At 40.2% G+C, this 20,420-nt stretch overlaps 1 protein-coding gene across 1 annotated transcript; it reads right to left on the bottom strand.

Moving 5' to 3' along the window:
• Nucleotides 1-2,888: 2,888 nt before the first annotated feature.
• On the bottom strand, nucleotides 2,889-3,686 carry H1-7 (H1.7 linker histone). The gene has a single exon (XM_028123094.2). The coding sequence runs from the start codon at nucleotides 3,660-3,662 to the stop codon at nucleotides 2,889-2,891; it is 774 nt and encodes a 257-aa protein (XP_027978895.1). The 5' UTR covers nucleotides 3,663-3,686.
• Between the last annotated feature and the right edge of the window lie 16,734 nt (nucleotides 3,687-20,420).

Genomic DNA, 20,420 nt, shown 5'->3' with positions numbered 1-20,420 from the left:
TTACAGCTGCATGCAGCTTCACTGTATTGGAAGCTTCAGTTTAATTAGTCCCCTAGTAACATTTAGATTATTTCCTTTTCTGTTTTGTTACTGCAGTGCTGCACTGAATACCTTGGACATAAGTCTTTTCACAAATCCATTTACATCTAAAAGAGAAAGTGGTTCTGCTGGATCAAAGGACATTTGCATTTGTAATTATGAAAGACAGATTCCTTCCATTTACACACTCACTAGCATTGTGTGAGTGCCTGATCTCCCACAGCCTCACCAATGGAGTAGGTTCTCAAAACCTTTGAATTGATTAAAAAAATATTATCTTATTGTTTTAATATGCATCTCCCTTGTGAGTAAAATTGTACCTTTTCATGTTTTTAAAGGCCATTTGTATTTCTGTTAACTGTTTCATCAACAGTCATTGAATATATGATGCTAGAGGGCATCTAAACTTTGTTACCACTCTAAAGTCCAACAATTTTCTGATCATCATCACACGAGGCAGTTGAGATAAAAGGAAAGCAAAGAATTGAGGTCAGGGATGTTCCATTTGCTCTGACTAAAGTTAAAAACCCAAATATGTCACTAGAATGTGAGCAGTGAAAAGTGGGGATTATGCTTTATCCATCTTCATTCAGCAAAGTGCCCAGAATACTTGCAGGCATTTAGTCATTAGTGAATACTTGGGATGAGATTAACTATTCTTGGGAATTCCTTTCACAGAAGTACCCAGCTAGCATTATGACCTAGATAATATGGATAGCTTGCCAATGAGTTAAAATCATTTCTTGTATTTCATTGGAGTATAGCCACCATAAAATTTACCAATGAAAAATAATCTGAAATGACCAGTCAGATTCTGACACTTAATAGATCTGCCAAATTTACTGACTGAATGATTGGGAGTGTGCTTAAATAAAGAAATCATCACAATACATATAGAACTGTGATGATTCTTAGTAAATCTAGAAAAATTTTTGCCAGTGTCCTTCCCATCCCATCTTAGGAGAAAAGGCTTCTAGTTCTGGGCCATCTGATTGTTTAGGTAAAAACCTCCCAGGACCATAAAGAGGTGGTACATCTGGCTATCATAAAGACATCTGATTAACTTTGTTCTAATTGTGCTCAATGGACAATGTTTCCCACTACCTTTTACCAGATGGCTCCCTATTCTCTTACTCTGTTTGCTTCATTCTGCTACTCACAGACAATTCAAGTGCACAGTGAACCTAATTACAGCAGGGGGAACTTTCAAAGTTCAGATCATCTATAGATGAGATGCGCGGCAAGCATTTTGCTAGTAGCTCTGCATAGGTTTAAAGCAGTGATTCTCATTTAAGGGTGTGAGAGGGTGAATATTAGTATCACTTAAGCTTTCTTTCCCACTCCTCCCTCCCTTCCCTTCTGTGTGTGTGTAAATACACATACCCTGTTCCCCCTTGTAGAAGATATCAGACTCTCGGGAGAAGCTTGGTAGGGTACACTGAAAAAGCTCCCCAGGTTGTTCCAAATCATTCTCATCTCCCACCGTCACTCTCACCTCTTTACAAGAATGAAAAGCACCTTCCCAGTGTTTCCCTTTTCCCTACTCCTTTGGCTTCAGCTGGAAACAGCAAGTCATTTCCCTGAACCGGCTACTCTGATGTTTTTACTTCCCTAGGAACCATTTCTGTGTCCTATTATGACCTATAGCATGAGCACTATTCCCATGCTGTTCTTAATCTCTGCATTCAGAACTAAAAAAAAAAAAAAAAAAAAAAAATCATACATTTGCTCTATACTTGGTATATGGTGCTCAATACATGTTGTTTTTTAAGAAAAGCAAAAGACCTAGCTATTCATTAGTTAGCCTTCCCATCTCCTTATATTTCTGATATGTATTCTATAAATCTTAATTATTTCCTCTCTAGGAGTTAGTATTTTCCCAGTTGAAAATTCCCTCACTGCATTTTGTCAAACAAAGCCTAATGTCATGATATTTTAAGTCCTTATTTTACTAACACTTAAAACCACCTAAAACAATCTTAGTCCTATTCCAACCTTTTTTTTACAGAGAAGGAAAACAAGACTATAAATGGTTAAGTAACAACTCAGCCAAGGTCAGAGTAGCAGAACTTTGACTAGAATCCTGGTCTCATTAAGTACTGATCTGGCAGAGTTTTCTGCTATAGCATATTATCACATCATCACAAACTATTTATACTCTTATTTAACTCTCAGTAATGAGCACCTACCCTGTGCCAAGCCCTGTTCTAGATGCTTTCACACACTCTCATTTAACTGAAGACTGACCTAATAAAGTTTTACAGTTAAAATACTATTATCAAGTCAGGCAAAAACTCCAGACCCATTACAATCAACTTTGGGAGAAGGGCCTTTTTCCTAAAAGGAATTTCAGTTAAGAACACTTTGGATCAGTGGGACCGCTCAACTTAAAGTTGTCTACTCTTCTCTTGCCCGGACGATGCCCCCCACTTCTCTCTTTACAAGCCCTTCTCCCCAAAACTCAATTTGGATTTGATTGGGTGTCTAACGTTAATTCAACACTTCTGTCTAATCCCCCCAAGTTGCTGCTTTTCTTTTACCTGTTTTCTTTTTTCCTTCTGAAAGGCATTGTCCTGTGGCCTGAAGCAGGAACAGAATCTCGACATCTTTTTGTCTCTTCACCCCATACGCCCCTTGCTGTATGTCTCCCCTCAACACCCACCCGTACCCATGTGCGGCAAAGAGGAAACGGACACGATGTAGTGGAAAGGTCTTGTATATAGTTTTGTCCACTTCAGTGTGTGAGAGCTGCTCTCATTAGAGCCTATGGGGAAGGGCATCTGTGCCTGGAGGAAGGGAAATTGCTCCCACACTACGAATAACTGGCTGCATTCCAAAGACTTTCAGATTTAGTAAGTCTTTGTGCGAGCAGCCCTTAGGTCATGAGTCTTCCCCTGACTGCTAGAATGTCGGTCAGTTTTAACCAAAGCTGTCTTCTGGATGGTGCGTTTTACCGGCTTCACCGGGTCCTGCTGCTTCTCTTCCCTGGGCTTCGGGCCTGGCCTCTTCTCTCGGGTCCTAGGCCTGATGTCTTCCTTCTTGGTCCGTCCTCTCCCCTCGTCCATCCCCTTGGCCCTCACTTCCTCCCTGGCTCTGGAACGCACCGAGTCCTTGGCTCTTGGCCTTATCTTCCGCCCCCTTGTGTTTACCTTCGTGCTGCGTCTCCAGACTTCCCTGGCCTTCTTGGCGGCCCTGCGATGAGTGCAGCGCCGCCGTGGGCTCCAAGGCCGGGGAAGGGTCCTCCTCGAAAAGCGCACGCCCTCTTCCAACCTCAGGCGTCCTGGCCTTCTCTTCGGCTTCGGAATCTTCCAAACCCTGAAGTAGCCAGAAGCATCGCTGCTGCTGACCCGGAGAAGCGTGCCCTTAACCTCAGACCAGAGTGCATCGCCCGAGTGGCGGCAGCACTTCCGTCGCATTTCGTAGCCAGCATTTCCAAGCTCCTTCTTGAGGGCAGCCAGAGTCAGCCCTTTGTGCTCGGTGATGGCTCGGAGCAACAGCTGGGACACTTTGAGCACGGAGCGCAGGCCCTGCCTCGGCAGGGCCGTGAGGGTTTTCTCCGCGGCCTGCTGGGTTTTAACTTCAGTGCCTTTGGATTCACCAGTGGACCCAGCCACCTCAGCCATGGCCCCGCTCCCGCCTCTGCGGGGCCACTGCTGTGGGCCACCCCCACCAAGGCGCGAGCTTAAGCTGAGACTGGCTGGACCACGTCACAATGGCATGCCCAGCCTAGACTTTCAGGTCCTATTTGGCGAGCTGCCAGATCCCCCCCAGGTAGGTGGTCCAATCAGACTCCACTTCCTTCTAGGTCTAAACCAATCCAGATCTGGGCGCCTGTACACCCCTAAGAATCACCTTTATAATCTCCAGGGTTTGTTCCCTGCCCTTTAGAATGCTGCCACTTCTCATTGACCTGGATCTCAACCACTTTCTGAAGTTCACTATTTTTCCGTGATCCTGAACACCCATCTACTCACATTTCCCTAAGGTGAAAGAAGCTACTCCCAACTATCTAAAACAGGTAATACAAAGCCTTTAAAAAGTAAATGTGGTAGTCTATCAAACAAAACCCGACCTAGAAACTCCCACCTTTAGGTCCCACCATCTAGAGATCGACAGTCATGTCTCCCTGACTCTCCACATGGGGGATTCTGTGCAAAAATATGAAGGAAAGAGGGAATCACTGTGGTCCCTCTACCCTAAACAATGATTCTCACACCTGGGTAATTCAGATGCCTCATTCAGTTGGATCAAAACAATCCAGTTTCCAAATAGACCAAGAACTCTGGTCTAATCATTATTCTTTCACCAGACTTTGCTTTTCTACCTCTTGTCCCTCTTCTTGGATTGCTCACCCTCTTTCTCTGTCCAGATATATTCTGCTCATCTTTCAAAATCCTGTTGAATCCTTCCCTCACTGAAGCCCCCTCACTCTTGCAAATGATTTCTCTCCTCTTAACTACCACATTAAACTTTTGCAATCCTATACTGCATTTTCTTTATTTTAAATTAATCTGGTAGTAGAGAGTACAATGCAGCACAAGAATTTTAAAAAGAAAACAGCCTGGACTTAGAGCTGAAAGACATGGACACATACCCCCGCCCCAGCTCTTTAACAGCCGTATGGCATTGATAAATGCCATATCTGACTTCTTTATCTTTAAGGGGGGGGCTAATAATCCCTTCCTACCAACATCACAGAACTATTGGAGAGGTTCAGAAGAGGTGATGGTAGATGACAAAGGACTACCCAAATATAAGGCATAAAATTAATTTTACTCTGAATGTTTATGCCTTTCCAACTAAATAAAAGTTTCCTGAGAGCCAAATAGCCTTTGAATTTCTATGGCCCCTGCTGCACCTAACACTATTCTTCATTATACACAGAGCAGGCATTTAATTGAGTCTGTGTAAGCTTCTCTCTGGTGAGGAGGATTTCTCTGGATTCAAAGGAAATGCCCAGGAAATCAGGAGAAAGGAGATAGGGAATAAAGGGATAAATCTCAAAGGGTTGAAAATGAAGGGGACCAAGGAAGCTAGTTACTCAAGGACTTCTTATTTTGGACACAACTTAGTTGGGAATTATTCAAAGAATACCTCAAATTGCAAAAGCATATCATACTTCTCTAAAGGACATTCCCATATACTCAGCAGTCACAGGCTGGACTGCGACATAGTTTCTGCCAAGAATAAAAGTGCCAGGAAGTAGCTTAGACCAGTGCTTCTTAAACTTTAATGTGTACTTCATAAAGTACTGATTCCAATACATTAGGTCTGGGATGGGGCCAGAGGTTTTACCTTTCCAACAAGCTTCTAGGTAGTTCCACTTGGTGAAAACACAACTGTTGGGGAGTGGGGAGTAGACAATGAGAAAGGAAGTGGTAGGAGATTAGACTGGAAAGGTAGTTTAGGGCCAAGGTATGAAGGACACATAACATAATGACACAGCTGTAAGGAGTCACACAGCAGTAAGAGGTAGAGTGTGGATTCATACGTAAGTCTACTTAATTCTAAGGCCTGAGTTGTTAATTACTGAGCTAGGTTTCATTTTCTCCAAGGTTGACCCTCTCCACACCTTTATTTATCTCCACTACAGAACAAGAAGAAGTTTATCTCCACAATCACAGCTCAGAATCAGAAGGATCTACAAGCACTCACTGTACCTTCTCCCAGTCTGTAAATTAGAGGAGGTTACTGTGGATCTCCAAGAACAGGAGACTAACACATTAGCACAGGGACAGTGCACCAATGAAGAGCTGCCAGACTGAGAGGCAGAACCACATGGAGCAGGCTTTCTCTCATTTGTGTAGTCTCTTGGTCTGGCTATACTTCCTGGTTGCATAGGCCACTGGCCATAGGATGGGACAAACATCAGAGAAAAAAGACAAAACTGTTTGCTTTGAGAATAAGAGGAGAGTAAGTGAACTCTGACCTTCATATCAACTGACTCCAGGTAAAGATAGGTTGGCTGCACACAGTGGTATCATCATGAAAGAAAGACAAAAACCAAATCAGGGGCACTTGGGTGGCTCAGTCGGTTAAGCAACCAACTCTTGATTTTGGCTCAGGTCATGATCTCACCATTGTGAGACTGAGCCCCACATTGAGCCGCATATCAGGTTCCATGCTGAGTATGGAGTGGAGCAGCTTAAGATTCTTTCTCTCCCTCTCCCTCTGCCCCTCCCCTGGATCTCTTAAAAAAAAAAAAAAAGAACCAAATCAAACCACCATGTTTATTGATACCCCTGTGATGAAAAAAGAGACCAATTAGAAACCTTTGGGAAAGGCTGAAATCAAAGGACAAGAATTATATGAAAAAAAAACATACCAAACAAAACAAAACATTTTCATTTACACATAACCATTCATTTCTATGTAGATTTCTGTATAAATATACTGTAAGTAATAGGGGAATAACAAAAAATGAGAGGTAGGAAACCAATGCCCCACTACCACTCAGCTGGCTCAGAGGACAAGAAAGCCAGCTAGCTGACAGAAACTTTCTGCTGCACCAATCCCTTGGAGTTATTTTGCTCCTCTTTGGAATAAATCTACTCGCCAGCCCTCTTCTTCTGATATCCCAAAGAAAAAGACACTTCAGAAAAAACAATTTCTTGAGGAAAAGAGTCAGTACAAACAAGTGTCATACCTCTAATCAGGAGACACCAGCTCCAGCTCCAGAAAAACAAGACTGAACCATCCCTTCCAATTTTAATCATCTATGATTATAAACCAGAAGTTACCACCTAGCACCACCCTGTTATGAGAAAGATCAATAGCTCTTAATTTCTGGAAGGCTTGGGGTTGGCTGGTGGTGAAGAAAAAGGATACTTGGGAATAATCTTCAGCCTAAATCTTTCTGCTTCAAGTTCCAGAGCAAGATCTATTGTTTTTTGTTGATATCCTCTATAGTGATTGTGACTGAGGACTCCAGAGGAACTTGGTTGACTTAGGCATAGGAACCTTTAATTACTATACAAAATTCTAAGGACGTCAGAAGTTTTATTAATCTTACTCCCTCACATAGAGTTATGCAGCTCTAACTTCATTAAGAAAAACTCCATACAAGAGTACAGCAAAATTTAGTAGCATACTCTGATTTAACCCCAATCTATACCTCCTTGGTATAATCTGCCCCTCCTTGACCCACAGTCCTGGGACCCCAAGGTTCTAGTTCTTGCTTACTCAATTATCTTGCATTGATTCAGTTTATCTCTCCCAAAACCGAATAATATAAACCTTTTCAACAATCTATTACAACTCCCCAACTTAACCTTAAACTGCTAGTTGTTTTTCCCCAAAAGACTCTTTTCCTCTCCTGTATCACTTTGTGCTTTCCACTTTAATGCAAATAACCCCACAACAGTCATTTCAGCAAATAAACCCACCAGTCAACTCATGGCTTTGGGGAGAACTAAAGTGGTTCACATGTGAAAATAAAAATATTAAGATTCCATAAACCATGGAGACGGACTAGCAATTGGGCATTCATCCTTCTAATCCTCAGCACAATTGTCCAGAAGTGAGTCTAGAGATTATAGATCCAGGTGATCTTATTGGAGGACCAGGAAAATTTCTCAGCAATTATCCCCAAAATATGAAGATCTGGTCTCCCTGACTCCTCCCAAGAAGCTCTAAACACCCAGTGTAACACACTCTGCCCCAAAAATATAAAATCTATACTCATCCCTCCAAAAATGACACGAGAGAAATAAGGGCTTTGGTATTAGCAAAATCCTACCCAAGTACTTTTTTTTCACCCAAAGGAGTCTATATAATTTAAATTTCTCATAAATTAAATCAAGTTTTATTAATAGTTATATCTTTCCATGAGCCCATAATGTGGGACCTCCAAGAACCATTCTGCTACAATCAGTTAAATCTCAAAACCAAAAACCCATTTCTCTGAGGATTTTTACTTTGAATATGAGGCTCAGGGCATCCCAGGACATAGACAAGCTGCAGTCCCACAATAACACTACATTCTGGACAACATTCAATTCTGTTATAGTAACTCCCAGCCATTCCATGCCCTTGTCAATTCCCAGAATCCTGTACAAATGAAGCCAAAGCAGAAACACACACACACACAAATGGCAGAGTAGAAATCATTTACCATATATATGTAACTCTTGGAATCAGAGAATTGAAATATCCCAGACCTACAACCCACTACAGAGAAGCTTATTTCTAGCCTAATCTCTACAGATCTAAAATTCCAGAAAATCCAAATTCACTAATTAAAAATTGCTTTCCTCCAAATTAAGTGGTATAAATAAATGCCCATGCTCAGGAATATAACCAAGGGTAAGCTTTATTTGCATTCTCAATTCACAATACACATTCTGGAATTATACTGCATAACTTTCCTCATTTTTTCCTTCAAAACTGCGGTTCTAAATATTTCATTTCAAAAAACACATCTCCATTTCCTGTTTAAAAATCACATCTGATTTTCTATTTTAATCCTTCTTCCCTTGGCTTTTTCTTGGCCTTTGATCCATCTGGGGAAGAAGAGCTACTATTTATTTATTGAAGTTCTATGGATCAGGTATTGTGTATAAATTATCACTAATTCTTTCAGCAACACTGAAAAGTGGATAATATTATTCACATTTACAGATGAGAAGGTAAATGGTGTACTGAAGGAAAAGTTTGGAATGAGAATTCCCTATATCTCCCAGGTAACCCAAAGATTCCTATTTTTCATTTTCCACCTAGAGAAAAGAAATTGCCATACCACCTCTTCTATCATTTCACTAATCAAAGCTTTGAGCAAGAAATTCAGATTCTCCTTCCTCACTATAATTTCTACCATACTGGTTATGCCAGTTACCAATTTATTGTTTTTGTTACCTGAATGTGAAAATGGATCTGGGCCTTTTAAATATTTTTCCTTTTTTCAGCTGACATGATGTTAAGCTTTGTAGTAAAGGGTACTGGAGAGACTGCAGGAGGAGAGGGTTTTCCCTTCTAGTTCTCGTTCTCTGGTCTGTCCTTTACCAAGGTTACTAGAGCAGAGGTTGGAAAACTGTGGCCCATGGGCCAAAACCAGCCTGCTGCCTATTTCTGTGTGGCTTGTAGCCACAACTCAGGTGGACTAGCACTTTGAGCTGCAGAGAACAAGACATAATGTCCCCACCTCTATTTCACGCTCCACTCCCAACATATGCCTCCCTGGCCTTGGCCATATCTCACCACTCTCCAGGACCTATGCTGGCTACCAAATATACAGTCCCCAATTCTCTACTGGTGGCACTGAAGAACAAACTTGTATCTTTATAATGAATTACAATCTGGGACACCTGGCTGGCTCAGTTGGTAGAGGATGTGTTTTTTTTTTTTTGAGACAGAGAGTATGTGAATGCACAGTGGGGGATAGGGCAGAGGGAGAGGGAGAGAGAGAGAATCTTAAGCAGGCTCCACACCCAGCCACGTGGAGCCTGATGTGGAGCTCAATCTCATGACCCTGAGATCAAGACCTGAGCCAAAATCAAGAGTCAGATGCTTAACCAACTGAGCCACCCAGGCTCCCTGAGCATGCGACACACTTGATTGTGAGTTCAAGCCCCACATTGGGCGTAGAGCTTACTTAAAAATAAATAGATAAATAAAATATAAATAAATAAATAAATAAATAAAATATAAATAAATAAATAAATAAAATTCCAATCCTTAAAATCACTTTATATTTAAAAAAAAAGACTCTGGAGCTTTTATCTATTTGTCTTTAGACCTAACTTTCAACAAGTTAGGAGTAACTTTTAATGAGAAAAATGTATAGGATACAATAGTTAATAACTTGAAATTTTTTAAACACAATACTCATGTTTCACCAAACACTAATAAAATTAAGAGGGATCAAAGAGTTAAACATAGAAAATGAAAGCAGGGAAAAATATATGTATTTATTGGATTTTAGGAAGAAGAAAGATTTTCTAAGCATAAAATTAATGGAAGAAATCACAGAGGAAATTACTGACATTTTATAAAAACCTTAAAATTCTGCACATTAAAAAATTAAAACAAGAGTAAAAAAGCAAACAGGAAAAAATCTGCTAAAAAAAGTCTATGAGTTATTCCAAAATTAAGAGTAAACCCCCAGGGGCACCTGGTTGGCTCAGTTGGTTAAGCGACCGCCTTCGGCTCAGATCATGATCCTGGAGTCCCGGGATCGAGTCCCATATCGGGCTCCCTGCTCAGCAGGAAGTCTGCTTCTCCTTCTGACCCTCTTCCCTCTCCTGCTTTCTATCTCTCATTCTCTGTCTCTCTCTAATAAATAAATAAAATCTTTAAAAAAAAAAAGAGTAAACCCCCAAATTAAGCAATGTAGAAATGAAAATAATGGTTAATATGTGAAAAATAAGGTCTTCCTTTGACTATAGCAAAACTACAAAATGAGTAATAATTTTTGACCTAACAAATTATTTTTTAATAAAAACAGATAAGAGACTTCTATTTTTTTAAAGATTTTTATTTATTTATTTGACACACATTGAGAGAGAGAGAACAAGCAGAGGGTAGTGTTAGAGGGGGAGGGAGAACCCAATGTGGGGCTCAATCCCAGGACCCCAGGATCATGACCTGAGCCGAAAGCAGATGCTGAACCAACTGAGCCACCCAGGCGCCCCAAGAGACTTCTATTTCTAAATAAAACAAACTAATCACCCTCCATTCAACCTCTCCTACAACAATTTCCACAAACCTTGGACTAAAATATGTAAAACTACCAGAAGACTCCAAAAAGCAGTTACAAGCAGACTAAGGGTCTCAGGACTTAGGAGACAAGGTAGCTACAAGTTCCTTGGGTTTTCTTTTTGTCTCATATATATCCCTGCCTGGACACTAGAGCAGCCTAAAATCCAGACCTTCCAATGGCCCAGACAGGAAAAAAAAAAAAAAAAGAAAGAAAAGAAAAGAAGAAGAAGAAGAGAGAAGATTCTATTCTTTAGCTGTAAGACTGGCAAATAGGAAAGGGACCATTCTGATTTTTACCCACCCCACACCATGGTTGTCCCCAAACTGGCAGCACTCCTTCCCCTCCTCACCAGTGGTGAGGTAGTCCCTGAAGAGGAAAGCCCTATTTCAGCCTTCTATTCTACACCAGAGAAGTGCTAATAAAGAGCAGAGCTAGGGGTGCCTGGGTGGCTCAATCAGTTGAGTGTCCAATTCTTGGTTTCAGCTCAGGTCATGATCTCAGAGTCCTGGGATTGAACCCCGCCCCGTGTCAGGCTCTGCACTAAGCACAGAGTCTGCTTCACATTCTCTCTCCCTCTACTTCCCACTCACTCTCTCTCTCAAATAAATAAATAAAATCTTAAAAAAAAAAAAAAAAAAGAGCAGAGCTACTCCCTCTCCCCACTGTGCAGCAGTGGTAGATTCAGCATAGCAGAACCCTAGAGCAACACTGTAGGGACTCAGCAGAATGGAGATGACAGAAGAAAGTCACTGAGCTTGAAGATGAAATGTATTCAGTATAAATAAGAGAAGGGAAAAAAGAATGAAATAAATTGAAATTAGTCTTAGAGACCTGTAGGACAATATCAAAAGGAACAATATTCATGTCACAGATTTCTCAGAAGGAAAGAAGAGAGAGATTGGAGTAGAAAAAACTATATAATACATACATACATACAAAATGGTTGAAAACTACCCAGACTTTGTGAAAAGTATAAATTCACAGATCCAAGAAGCACAGAAAAACCCAAACAGATGAACTTAAAATTATAGTCAAACACATCATAATCAAACTGCTTAAAACTGAAGGAAAAAAATCCTAAAAGCAGACAAAGAACTATAAGACATTACATTTAGGTAAAGACTCAAATGATGGCATTCAGGCCAGAACATTTAAAAATAACTAGTTCTTGGGGCACCTGGGTGGCTCAGTCAGTTACATGTTAGATTCTTGGTTTCTTTCTTTCTTTTTTTTTTTTAAAAGATTTTATTTATTTATTTGAGAGAGAGAGAATGAGAGATAGAGAGCACAAGAGGGGAGAGGGTCAGAGGGAGAAGCAGACTCCCTGCTGAGCAGGGAGCCCGATGCGGGACTCGATCCTGGGACTCCAGGATCATGACCTGAGCCGAAGGCAGTCGCTTAACCAACTGAGCCACCCAGGCGCCCCTAGATTCTTGGTTTCAACTCGGGTCATGATCTCAGGGTCCTGAGATTGAGCCCCAGCAGGGCTCAGTGGGGAGTCTACTTGAGGTTCTTTCCCCCTTTCTCTGCCTCCCCCTCTGCTCCTCCCCCATCCTGCTCCTGCGTGCCCTCCCTCTTTCTAAAATAAAATAAATAAAATCTTTAAAATGATTAGTTATTGGTCCAAATGGCTTCTAAAATCTCTTCTGTGGGTTGCAAATTGAATATGGTGTTGCACGTAATTGGATGAACAACTGTACACACACATAAAGGAGATCCTGAATAATTCACTAAAGTGTACTACCTTCTCTGAATGAGGATTAGAGAGAGAAAGAAAAGGCCTTACTATTCCCTAGGGCACTGATTCTCAAAATGTAGTCCTTATACCCCTGGGGGAGTCAAGACTTTCAGGGGACTATCACGAGGTCAAAACCTTTCATAATAATCCTTAGACATTATTTACCTGTGTTGATATTTACTTCAACAGTGTAAAACCAATAGTGGGTAAAACTGCTGGCCTCGAAGCATGAATCAAGGCAGTGGTACCAAACTGTACTAGAAGGCACTATATTCTTTACTGCTACACACTGATAGAAAAGAAGGGATGGAAAACAAGTTTTACTTGAAATATCTTTGATGAAGCAATAAAAATTATAATTTTATTAAATCTCAACCCTTGATTACCCTTCTTTTTAATAAATATTGTGTAGCAAAATATTTTTATATTTATTTTTATTTTAAATATTTATTTAGAAATTTATATTTATTTATATTTATGTCTGTATCTAAAGCAATTCTGCTGTGTGCTGAAATTTTCCCAAAGAAAATGTAGTGGGCAACACTTCCCCTGCTTCTTCTACCTTTGTCCTGTTCACTTTACCTGCCCTGATCACATAACGAGTCTCCTGCCTCTTGCCCTGCTTAGAATATTTGTCTTCAGAAAACCTCCATTTCTAGGTCTTCAAAAATCGTTCTTCAAAAATTCGCAATCTTGAGAAACTCCAGAAGTGTTGCTCACAACAGTAAGACGTATGCGGTGATGCAGGCAGAAGGCTTGCCAGGGAGGTCGAGGGCCCCCTATAGGGCCAAAGGAGTCCAAATTAAAATGATGGTTCACAGGTAATCTCGGGAGAGGGGGCAGAGCCTCCCACAGCTGCCCCGCCCACAGAGGAAGATGACCGGCGGGCCCTGACAGCCCGGAACTCACGCCCCCAACAGCAGCGAGGCCCACGAATTAGGGCAGTGCTCCGCTGCAAGAAGAAAAACAGGAAACAAACAAACAAACAAACAAAAACCCCTCAAACTCTCCTCCCAGGAGGCCCCGGGCGCGGTGAGGAAAGCAAACGTTAGCCAACGAGAGCATCTGTTCCCGCGGCTTTCCCGCCCTTTCTCCCTGAGGCTGGAGAGAGGCGGCTCCTTTAGAGCCCACGGGGAGTTATAAAGGACTGTGGTGCCTGCTCTCAAAGAGCACCCCCCGCGAGGAATAGGGGGAGCGAAAAGAGACAAGTAATAGGTAAGGGGGGAGGGGAACATGCTGGCCCAGCGGACGGACGGACGGACGGTTGGCCGGCCGAGGAGACTCTTGCAGGTGAGGAGTTGTTAATGAAAGGTCTACATGGGCAGAGAATATAGGACACAAGACACTTAGCCAGAAAGGATGGCATGGGCAGAGCCACAAGACATCATTTCTCCTGCACTTACAACAGCTATTTCTGAATAATTCGCGAAAAAATAATCCTTTCCCTTCCTGTGTCCCCCTGTAAGTGTTTCCTTCATCTTCTGACGATCTTTCCTACTCTCGGCTCTCCGTGTAGACGCTTGTAGTGGCCTTGAGCACTCAGGCTCTCTTTACCTCATTCTCCTGCCCATCAGCCCGTTTTTCACCAGATGTGTTATTAAAATTAACTCCCCCCAAAACCCACAAAAACAAAAAGGGGCGCCTGGGCAGCTCAGTTGGTTAGGCCTCGGACTCTTGATGTCGGCTCAGATCAGGATCTCAGGGTGGTCAGATGGAGGCCCGCCTCCCGCTCAGGGCTGGGCGCCCAGTCGGCTTGGGATTCCTTCTCTACTCCCTCTGTCCCTCCACGCTCCAGCGCGCGCTCGCAATTGAAAAAACAAACAAAAAAAAAAAAAAAAAAAAAAACTGGGGCGCTTGGGTGGCTCAATCGTTAAACGTCTGCCTTCCGCTCAGGTCGTGATCCCAGAGTCCTGGGATCGGGATCGAGCCCCGCGTCGGGCTCCCTGCTCCGCGGGAAGCCTGCTTCTCCCTCTCCCACTCCCCCTGCTTGTGTTCCCTCTCTCTCTGTGGCTCTCTCTGTCAAATAAATAAATAAAATCTTAAAAAAAAAATTTTAACTCCCTGTGTTACTGCTAGTTTATACCTTTAAAAAATGTGTAAGTGATAAACATAGCAAGATATTTGTAAATAAGATACCTTCAGGAGAATGTCAGTTTTTGTTTTTATCATAGTGGGCCTTCATTCTCAAACGTTGGCTCTGCATATCAGAATCACCTGAAGAAGGGCTTGTTAAGAAAAGAGATCCTACCCCAGGTTTCTGATTTAGTAGGTTTAGGATGAGGCCCAAGAATTTGTACTTATTTGTTTTGTATAATATATAACATGAGTTTCAGGTATACAACACAAAGATTGATACTTGTATATATTATGAAATGACCACCACTCTATCTAGCTAACATTCTGTTATAAATTTTTTTCTTGTGATCAGAACTTTTATCTACTTTTAGCAAATTTCAAAAATGCAATACAGTATTACTAACTATACTCACTATGTTATACATTACATCCCTGTGACTTATTAATTGGAAATTTGTACCTTTGACCCCCTTCATTTCACTGATCCCTCCGCATCTCCAGCAACCACCAATCTGTTCTCTGTATTTATGAGTTGGGTTTTTTCTTCTGTTTTTTTTTTCTCCAGATTCCAGAAATGAGTGATATCATATTGTATATATCTTTCTTTGACTTATTTCATTTAGCATCATGCCTTCAAGTTCCATCCATATTATCACAGATAGCAAGATTTCATTTTTTTATGGCTGAATAATATTCCCTGAATAAATATATATGACATTTTCTTTATCCATTCATCCATCCATGGACACTTAGGCTGTTTCCATGTCTTGGCTATTGTAAATAATGCTGCAGTGACCATGGAGGTGCAGATATCTTTTCAAGTTAGTGTTTCATTTTCTTGGGATAAATACTTGGAAGTGGAATTGCTAGACCATATGGTAGTTCTATTTTTAGTTTTTTTAGAAACCTCTATACTGTTTTTAATAGTAGCTGCACCAACTTACATTCCTACCGATGGCATAAAAGTGTTCTCTTTTCTCCACATCCTCACCAACACTTGTTATTTCTTCTTTTTGATAACACCCATTCTAATAGGTGTGAGGTGATAGCTCACCGTGGTTTTGATTTGCTTTTCCTCATGATTAGTAATGTTGGGCATCTTTTTCATGTACTTGTTGGTCATCTCTATGTCTTAAGATTTTGCATGTTTAATATATTCCCAGCTGATGCTGTTGCTGCTGTTCTGGGGACCACTGGCCTAGCATATCTAATAGCTAAAATTTACCGAAGTTCAGGCATTGTGCTAAATGAGTGATTTATTTTACATGCCATTCTTATCAAAACGGTAACATATGGGGTTAATATTTCTCTTATGGGGAGAAAATCTGGCTGAGGCTAATGACTGAGATTACTCATTCTTAGAGAAGGCTGAAATTTACAAAAACACACCTCTCCACCCTCAGGCTGGAACCCAGCTTCATGTTCTTCTTTGATCAAAACAATAAGCAGGCGAAGAGAACACTATTGTGCTACGGTTAAAAATACCTTTGCCAATAAAGATAGACATACAGACCAATGGAATAAAGAACCCAGAAATAAATCCTCATTTATACAGTCAAATGATTTTTGACAAGGGTGACAAGGCCATTTGATAGAAAAAGGATACTCTTTTTAACAAGTAGTGTTGGGAAAATTGGATATCTACATGTAAAAGAAACTTGGACCCTTGCCTAACACCATATACAAAAATTAACTCAAAAAAGGATCAAGGACCTAAATGTAAGACCTATAACAATAAAATTCTTAGAAAAATACATAGGATAAAAGTTTCATAACATTGGACATAGTAATGATTTCTTGGATATGATGCCAAAGGCATAGGTAACAAAAGAAAAAATAGACAAATTGGTCTTCATGAAGATTTTAAAAATCTGTATACCAAAAAACACTATCCACAGAGTAAAAAGGCAACCTATCGAATGGGGAAAATATTTGCAAATCATGTATCTGGATATCCAGATAATATCTAGAATATATAGAGAACTCCTAAAACTCAACAACAAAAAAACTGCCTGATTCAAAAATGGGCAAAGGACTTGAATAGACATTTCTCCAAAACTATACAAATGACCAATAAACACATGAGATGCTCAGTATCACATCTCACACCCATTAGGCTAGCTACTATTAAAAAAAAAAAGAATATGGAGAAATTGGAATCCTTGTGCACTATTGGTGGGAATGTAAGATTGTACAACTGCTGTGGAAAACAGTGAGATGGTCCTTGAAAAATTAAAAATAGAATTACTATATGATCCAGCAGTTCCACTTCTGGGCATAGAGCCAAAAGAACTGAAAGCAGAGTCTCAAAGAGATATTTGTACAGCCATGTTCATAGCATTATTCACAATAGCTAAAATTTGGAAGCAACCCAAGTGTCCATTGATGGATGAAAAAGATAAGTAAAACAAGACTATACATTCAGGGATCATTTCTATAGTTCGAAAAGTAAAGTGTGGTATGTACATACAATGAATACTGCTCAGTCTTAAACAATAAGGCAGTTCTGACATGTGCTATAGTATAGATGAACCTTAAGGACATTATAAGCCATTCACAAAAAGACAAACTGTATGATTCCATTTATATGAAGTCCTTAGAGACAGGAAGTAGAATGTGGTGGCCAGGGCTGAGGAGAGAGGGAGAATGTTGAGTTGTTGTTTAATAGGTATAGTTCCAGTTTTACAAGATGAAAAGAGTTCTGGGGATGGACGGTGGTGATGGCTGCACAACAACATGAATATATGTGATACCGCCCAGCTGTACACTGAAAAATGGTTAAGATGGTATACTTTATGTTATGTGTATTTTAACCCAATTAAAAAAATTTTTGATACCTTTACTGAACTATGTTCCCTAGGAGACTAGCTTTGGGTGAATCATTTCACCTTTCCTCAACTTGGGTAGGTTGGACTACAGCAGTTAGACCATCAAGAACCCTAATTTGTTACTACTTTCCCTCGTTGGGTCCCATGCTTTGAAAGATTTTGTCTTGCAAAGTACTGTATTTGTTAAGAAACTCTTTGTTTTATATTTCTTATTAATTAAAGACATTTTTGTTTCTGTAGCATTAGATAACCATGATTGCCGCCCTGAGCTGAGATGTCAGGCAAAGAGAGAAACAAGATTTATATAGGTAGTTAGGAGATTTCTGTTAGGACATTTCAAATATTAAAAATTGTTAATTAACTCCTAGAGGTTTGGAGACCAAAGGCTTGACACACAGAAATGGTTGATTTTCAAGGTTTTTCCTCCTAATATAGATGATTCTCTGAAGGTATGGCTTCCTATAGGCTCAGTGCTGACATAAGATTATGGAAATTTGTACTATATCAATCTAACTGGCCTGACTGAGGCTTGAGTGTGTAGGATAATTCCATCAATATCTCTATTTCTTTACTTTGCCCAGAGATGAAATGTGAATGAGAAGTGAAAATGGAGTTCAGGAAAATGTAGTGCCGTTTATATCAACACACTTTTTGGGGTCTGGAGACCAATCCAAAGACAGTACAAGCTATGTGATCCCTGAGGCCAAATTCTTAGACTTCTATTATGAGTGATAAATGCACTTGAACCAGATAAATTTTTCTAAATAATTATTCATTTTCTATGAATTATATAGTAGAACATTACCTGACAGTGGGAAAAAAACCCTCTGATTAGTGTGAATCTCACATTCTATAGAGTGAAAAAAGAGACATGAATACATTTTGTATGATTCTATATATATGAAGCTCAAAATAGGCAAAACTAAGCAACAATATATACCCAAAATATTTAGTGTTTCAGTAATCATTATGGTGGTAGTCTTAGTATTGTTATTCTGAGAATGTATTGATGTGGGATAAAGCAAATGAGTAATTATGAAATTTTCTAATTCTGTTGTCTCTTCATTCTTAATAATAATCAGGATTATTAACGTAGGACAAAGGAGACACAGATGTAATACCAAAAAATGTTAAGTTAAAAACTCTGTAGTCTTGGGGCGCCTGGGTGGCTCAGTCGGTTAAGCAGCTGCCTTTGGCTCAGGTCATGATCCCAAGGTCCTGGGTTTGAGCCCCGCATTGGGCTCCCTGCTCAGCAAGAGCCTGCTTCTCCCTCTCCCTCTGCCTGCCAGTCTGCCTACTTGTGTGCTCTCTCTGTCTCTCTGTCAAATAAATAAATAAAATCTTTAAAAAAAGAAAAGAAAAAAAGACTCTGTAGTCTTGGGGTGCCTGGGTGGCTCAGTCGGTTAAGCACCTGCCTTCAGCTCAGGTCATGATCCCGGGGTCCTCAGATCGAGCCCCGCATTGGGCTCCCTGCTCAGCAAGAGCCTGCTTCTCTCTCTGCCTCTGCTTGCCGCTCTGCCTACTTGTGCTTTCTCTCTGTCAAATAAATAAAATCTTAAAAAAGAAAAAGAAAAAAAAACTAGTCTTGGATTTGAATTGGAAACATTAATGTGAACTCATAAGGTATAAATATAAATATATAGCTGCTATATCCACTGGAAATTCCTAAAAACAATAAGGAAAAGAAAATAAAAAGAACAGTAGCAGTGAGCATCCCTAGCATTTATATTGTGGTCTTGAAATACCATTTCACATTAGAGGAAACCAGGGCTTCTTTTTTTTTTTTTAAGATTTTATTTTATTATTATTATTATTTTTTGATAGAGCGAGGCAGCACAAGCAGGGAGAATTGCAGAGGGAGAGGGACACGCAGTCTCCCCACTGAGCAGGGAGCCTCATGTGGGGCTCAATTCCAGGACCCTGGGATCACGACCTGAGCCGAAGGCAGATGTTTAACCGACTGAGCCACTCTTACCTGAAACCAGGGCTTCTTAGAGAAGTAGCCAATTCCAAATCTGAAGCCGGAATTGTACAACACAAGCTTGGACAGTCTTGACACATGAGATAGTTAGGAAGCTTTCAAAGACTAGGAGGGTCATATCAAAAGACATCAGCAGCCAAGGGAAGATAATCCATTAACCTAAGAAGGGATTATTTGAGTATCAGTAAGGATGAGAAATACCATAGATTGAAACCCATCAGATGGGTTTAAATCCATGAGTTCATAATAGATATTTAAAAAGAAAGGATTGGCCACTCACAGAAGATAATAGGAAACCAATTCATTATCTGGTAAATGAAAGAATCAAGTGTTCATCTGGCCTTTCCCATATGTACTATACCACTGCATAACCAAATAGTACATGAAATAGATGAAGTATCTCTTCTTATAAAAGTATCCCAACTAACACATGGAAAAAAACTAGAAGCATATCACCATTCTGCAACTCCTGATGAATTAAGAGATATATGCATGATGCATCAGTGGCTGTTAACATCACAAAGAGACTAGATATTTGCCTTCTATAGTCTTGGCAAACATCACACATATCTTTTTTTTTTTTTGCTATGAATCTTTGAATTTTTTTCTTTTTTTAATTGAAGTATAATTAAGATAGTGTTATATTAGTTTCAGGTGTAGGCTATAATTATTCAGTAATTGTATACATTACTCAGTGCTCAAGGTAAGTATACTCTTGATTCCCTCTATTTTACCCCTCCCCCCACCCACTGCACCTCTGGCCAACACCAGTTTGTTCTCCGTATTTATGAGTTTGGCTTTTTGTCTCTTTTTTTCTTTGTTCATTTGTTTTGTTTCTTAAATTCCACATGAGTAAAATCACATAGTAATTACCGTTCTTTGACTTACTTCACTTAGCATTATACCCTCAACAGAAGCACTAAGTTGAAAAGACATATGCACCCTAAGTTTATAACAGCATTGTTTACAATAGCCAAGATATGGAAGCAATCTAAGCATCCATTCATAGATGAATGGACAAAGAAGATGTGGCCTATATACACAATGGAATATTACTCACCG

The sequence above is a fragment of the Eumetopias jubatus genome, unplaced genomic scaffold, assembly GCF_037043125.1.
Source record: "Eumetopias jubatus isolate StellerSeaLion01/CBP00866 unplaced genomic scaffold, mEumJub1_p1.0 scaffold_8, whole genome shotgun sequence".
NCBI lineage: Eukaryota > Metazoa > Chordata > Mammalia > Carnivora > Otariidae > Eumetopias > Eumetopias jubatus.
This window is presented reverse-complemented; position numbering and strand designations above follow the sequence as displayed.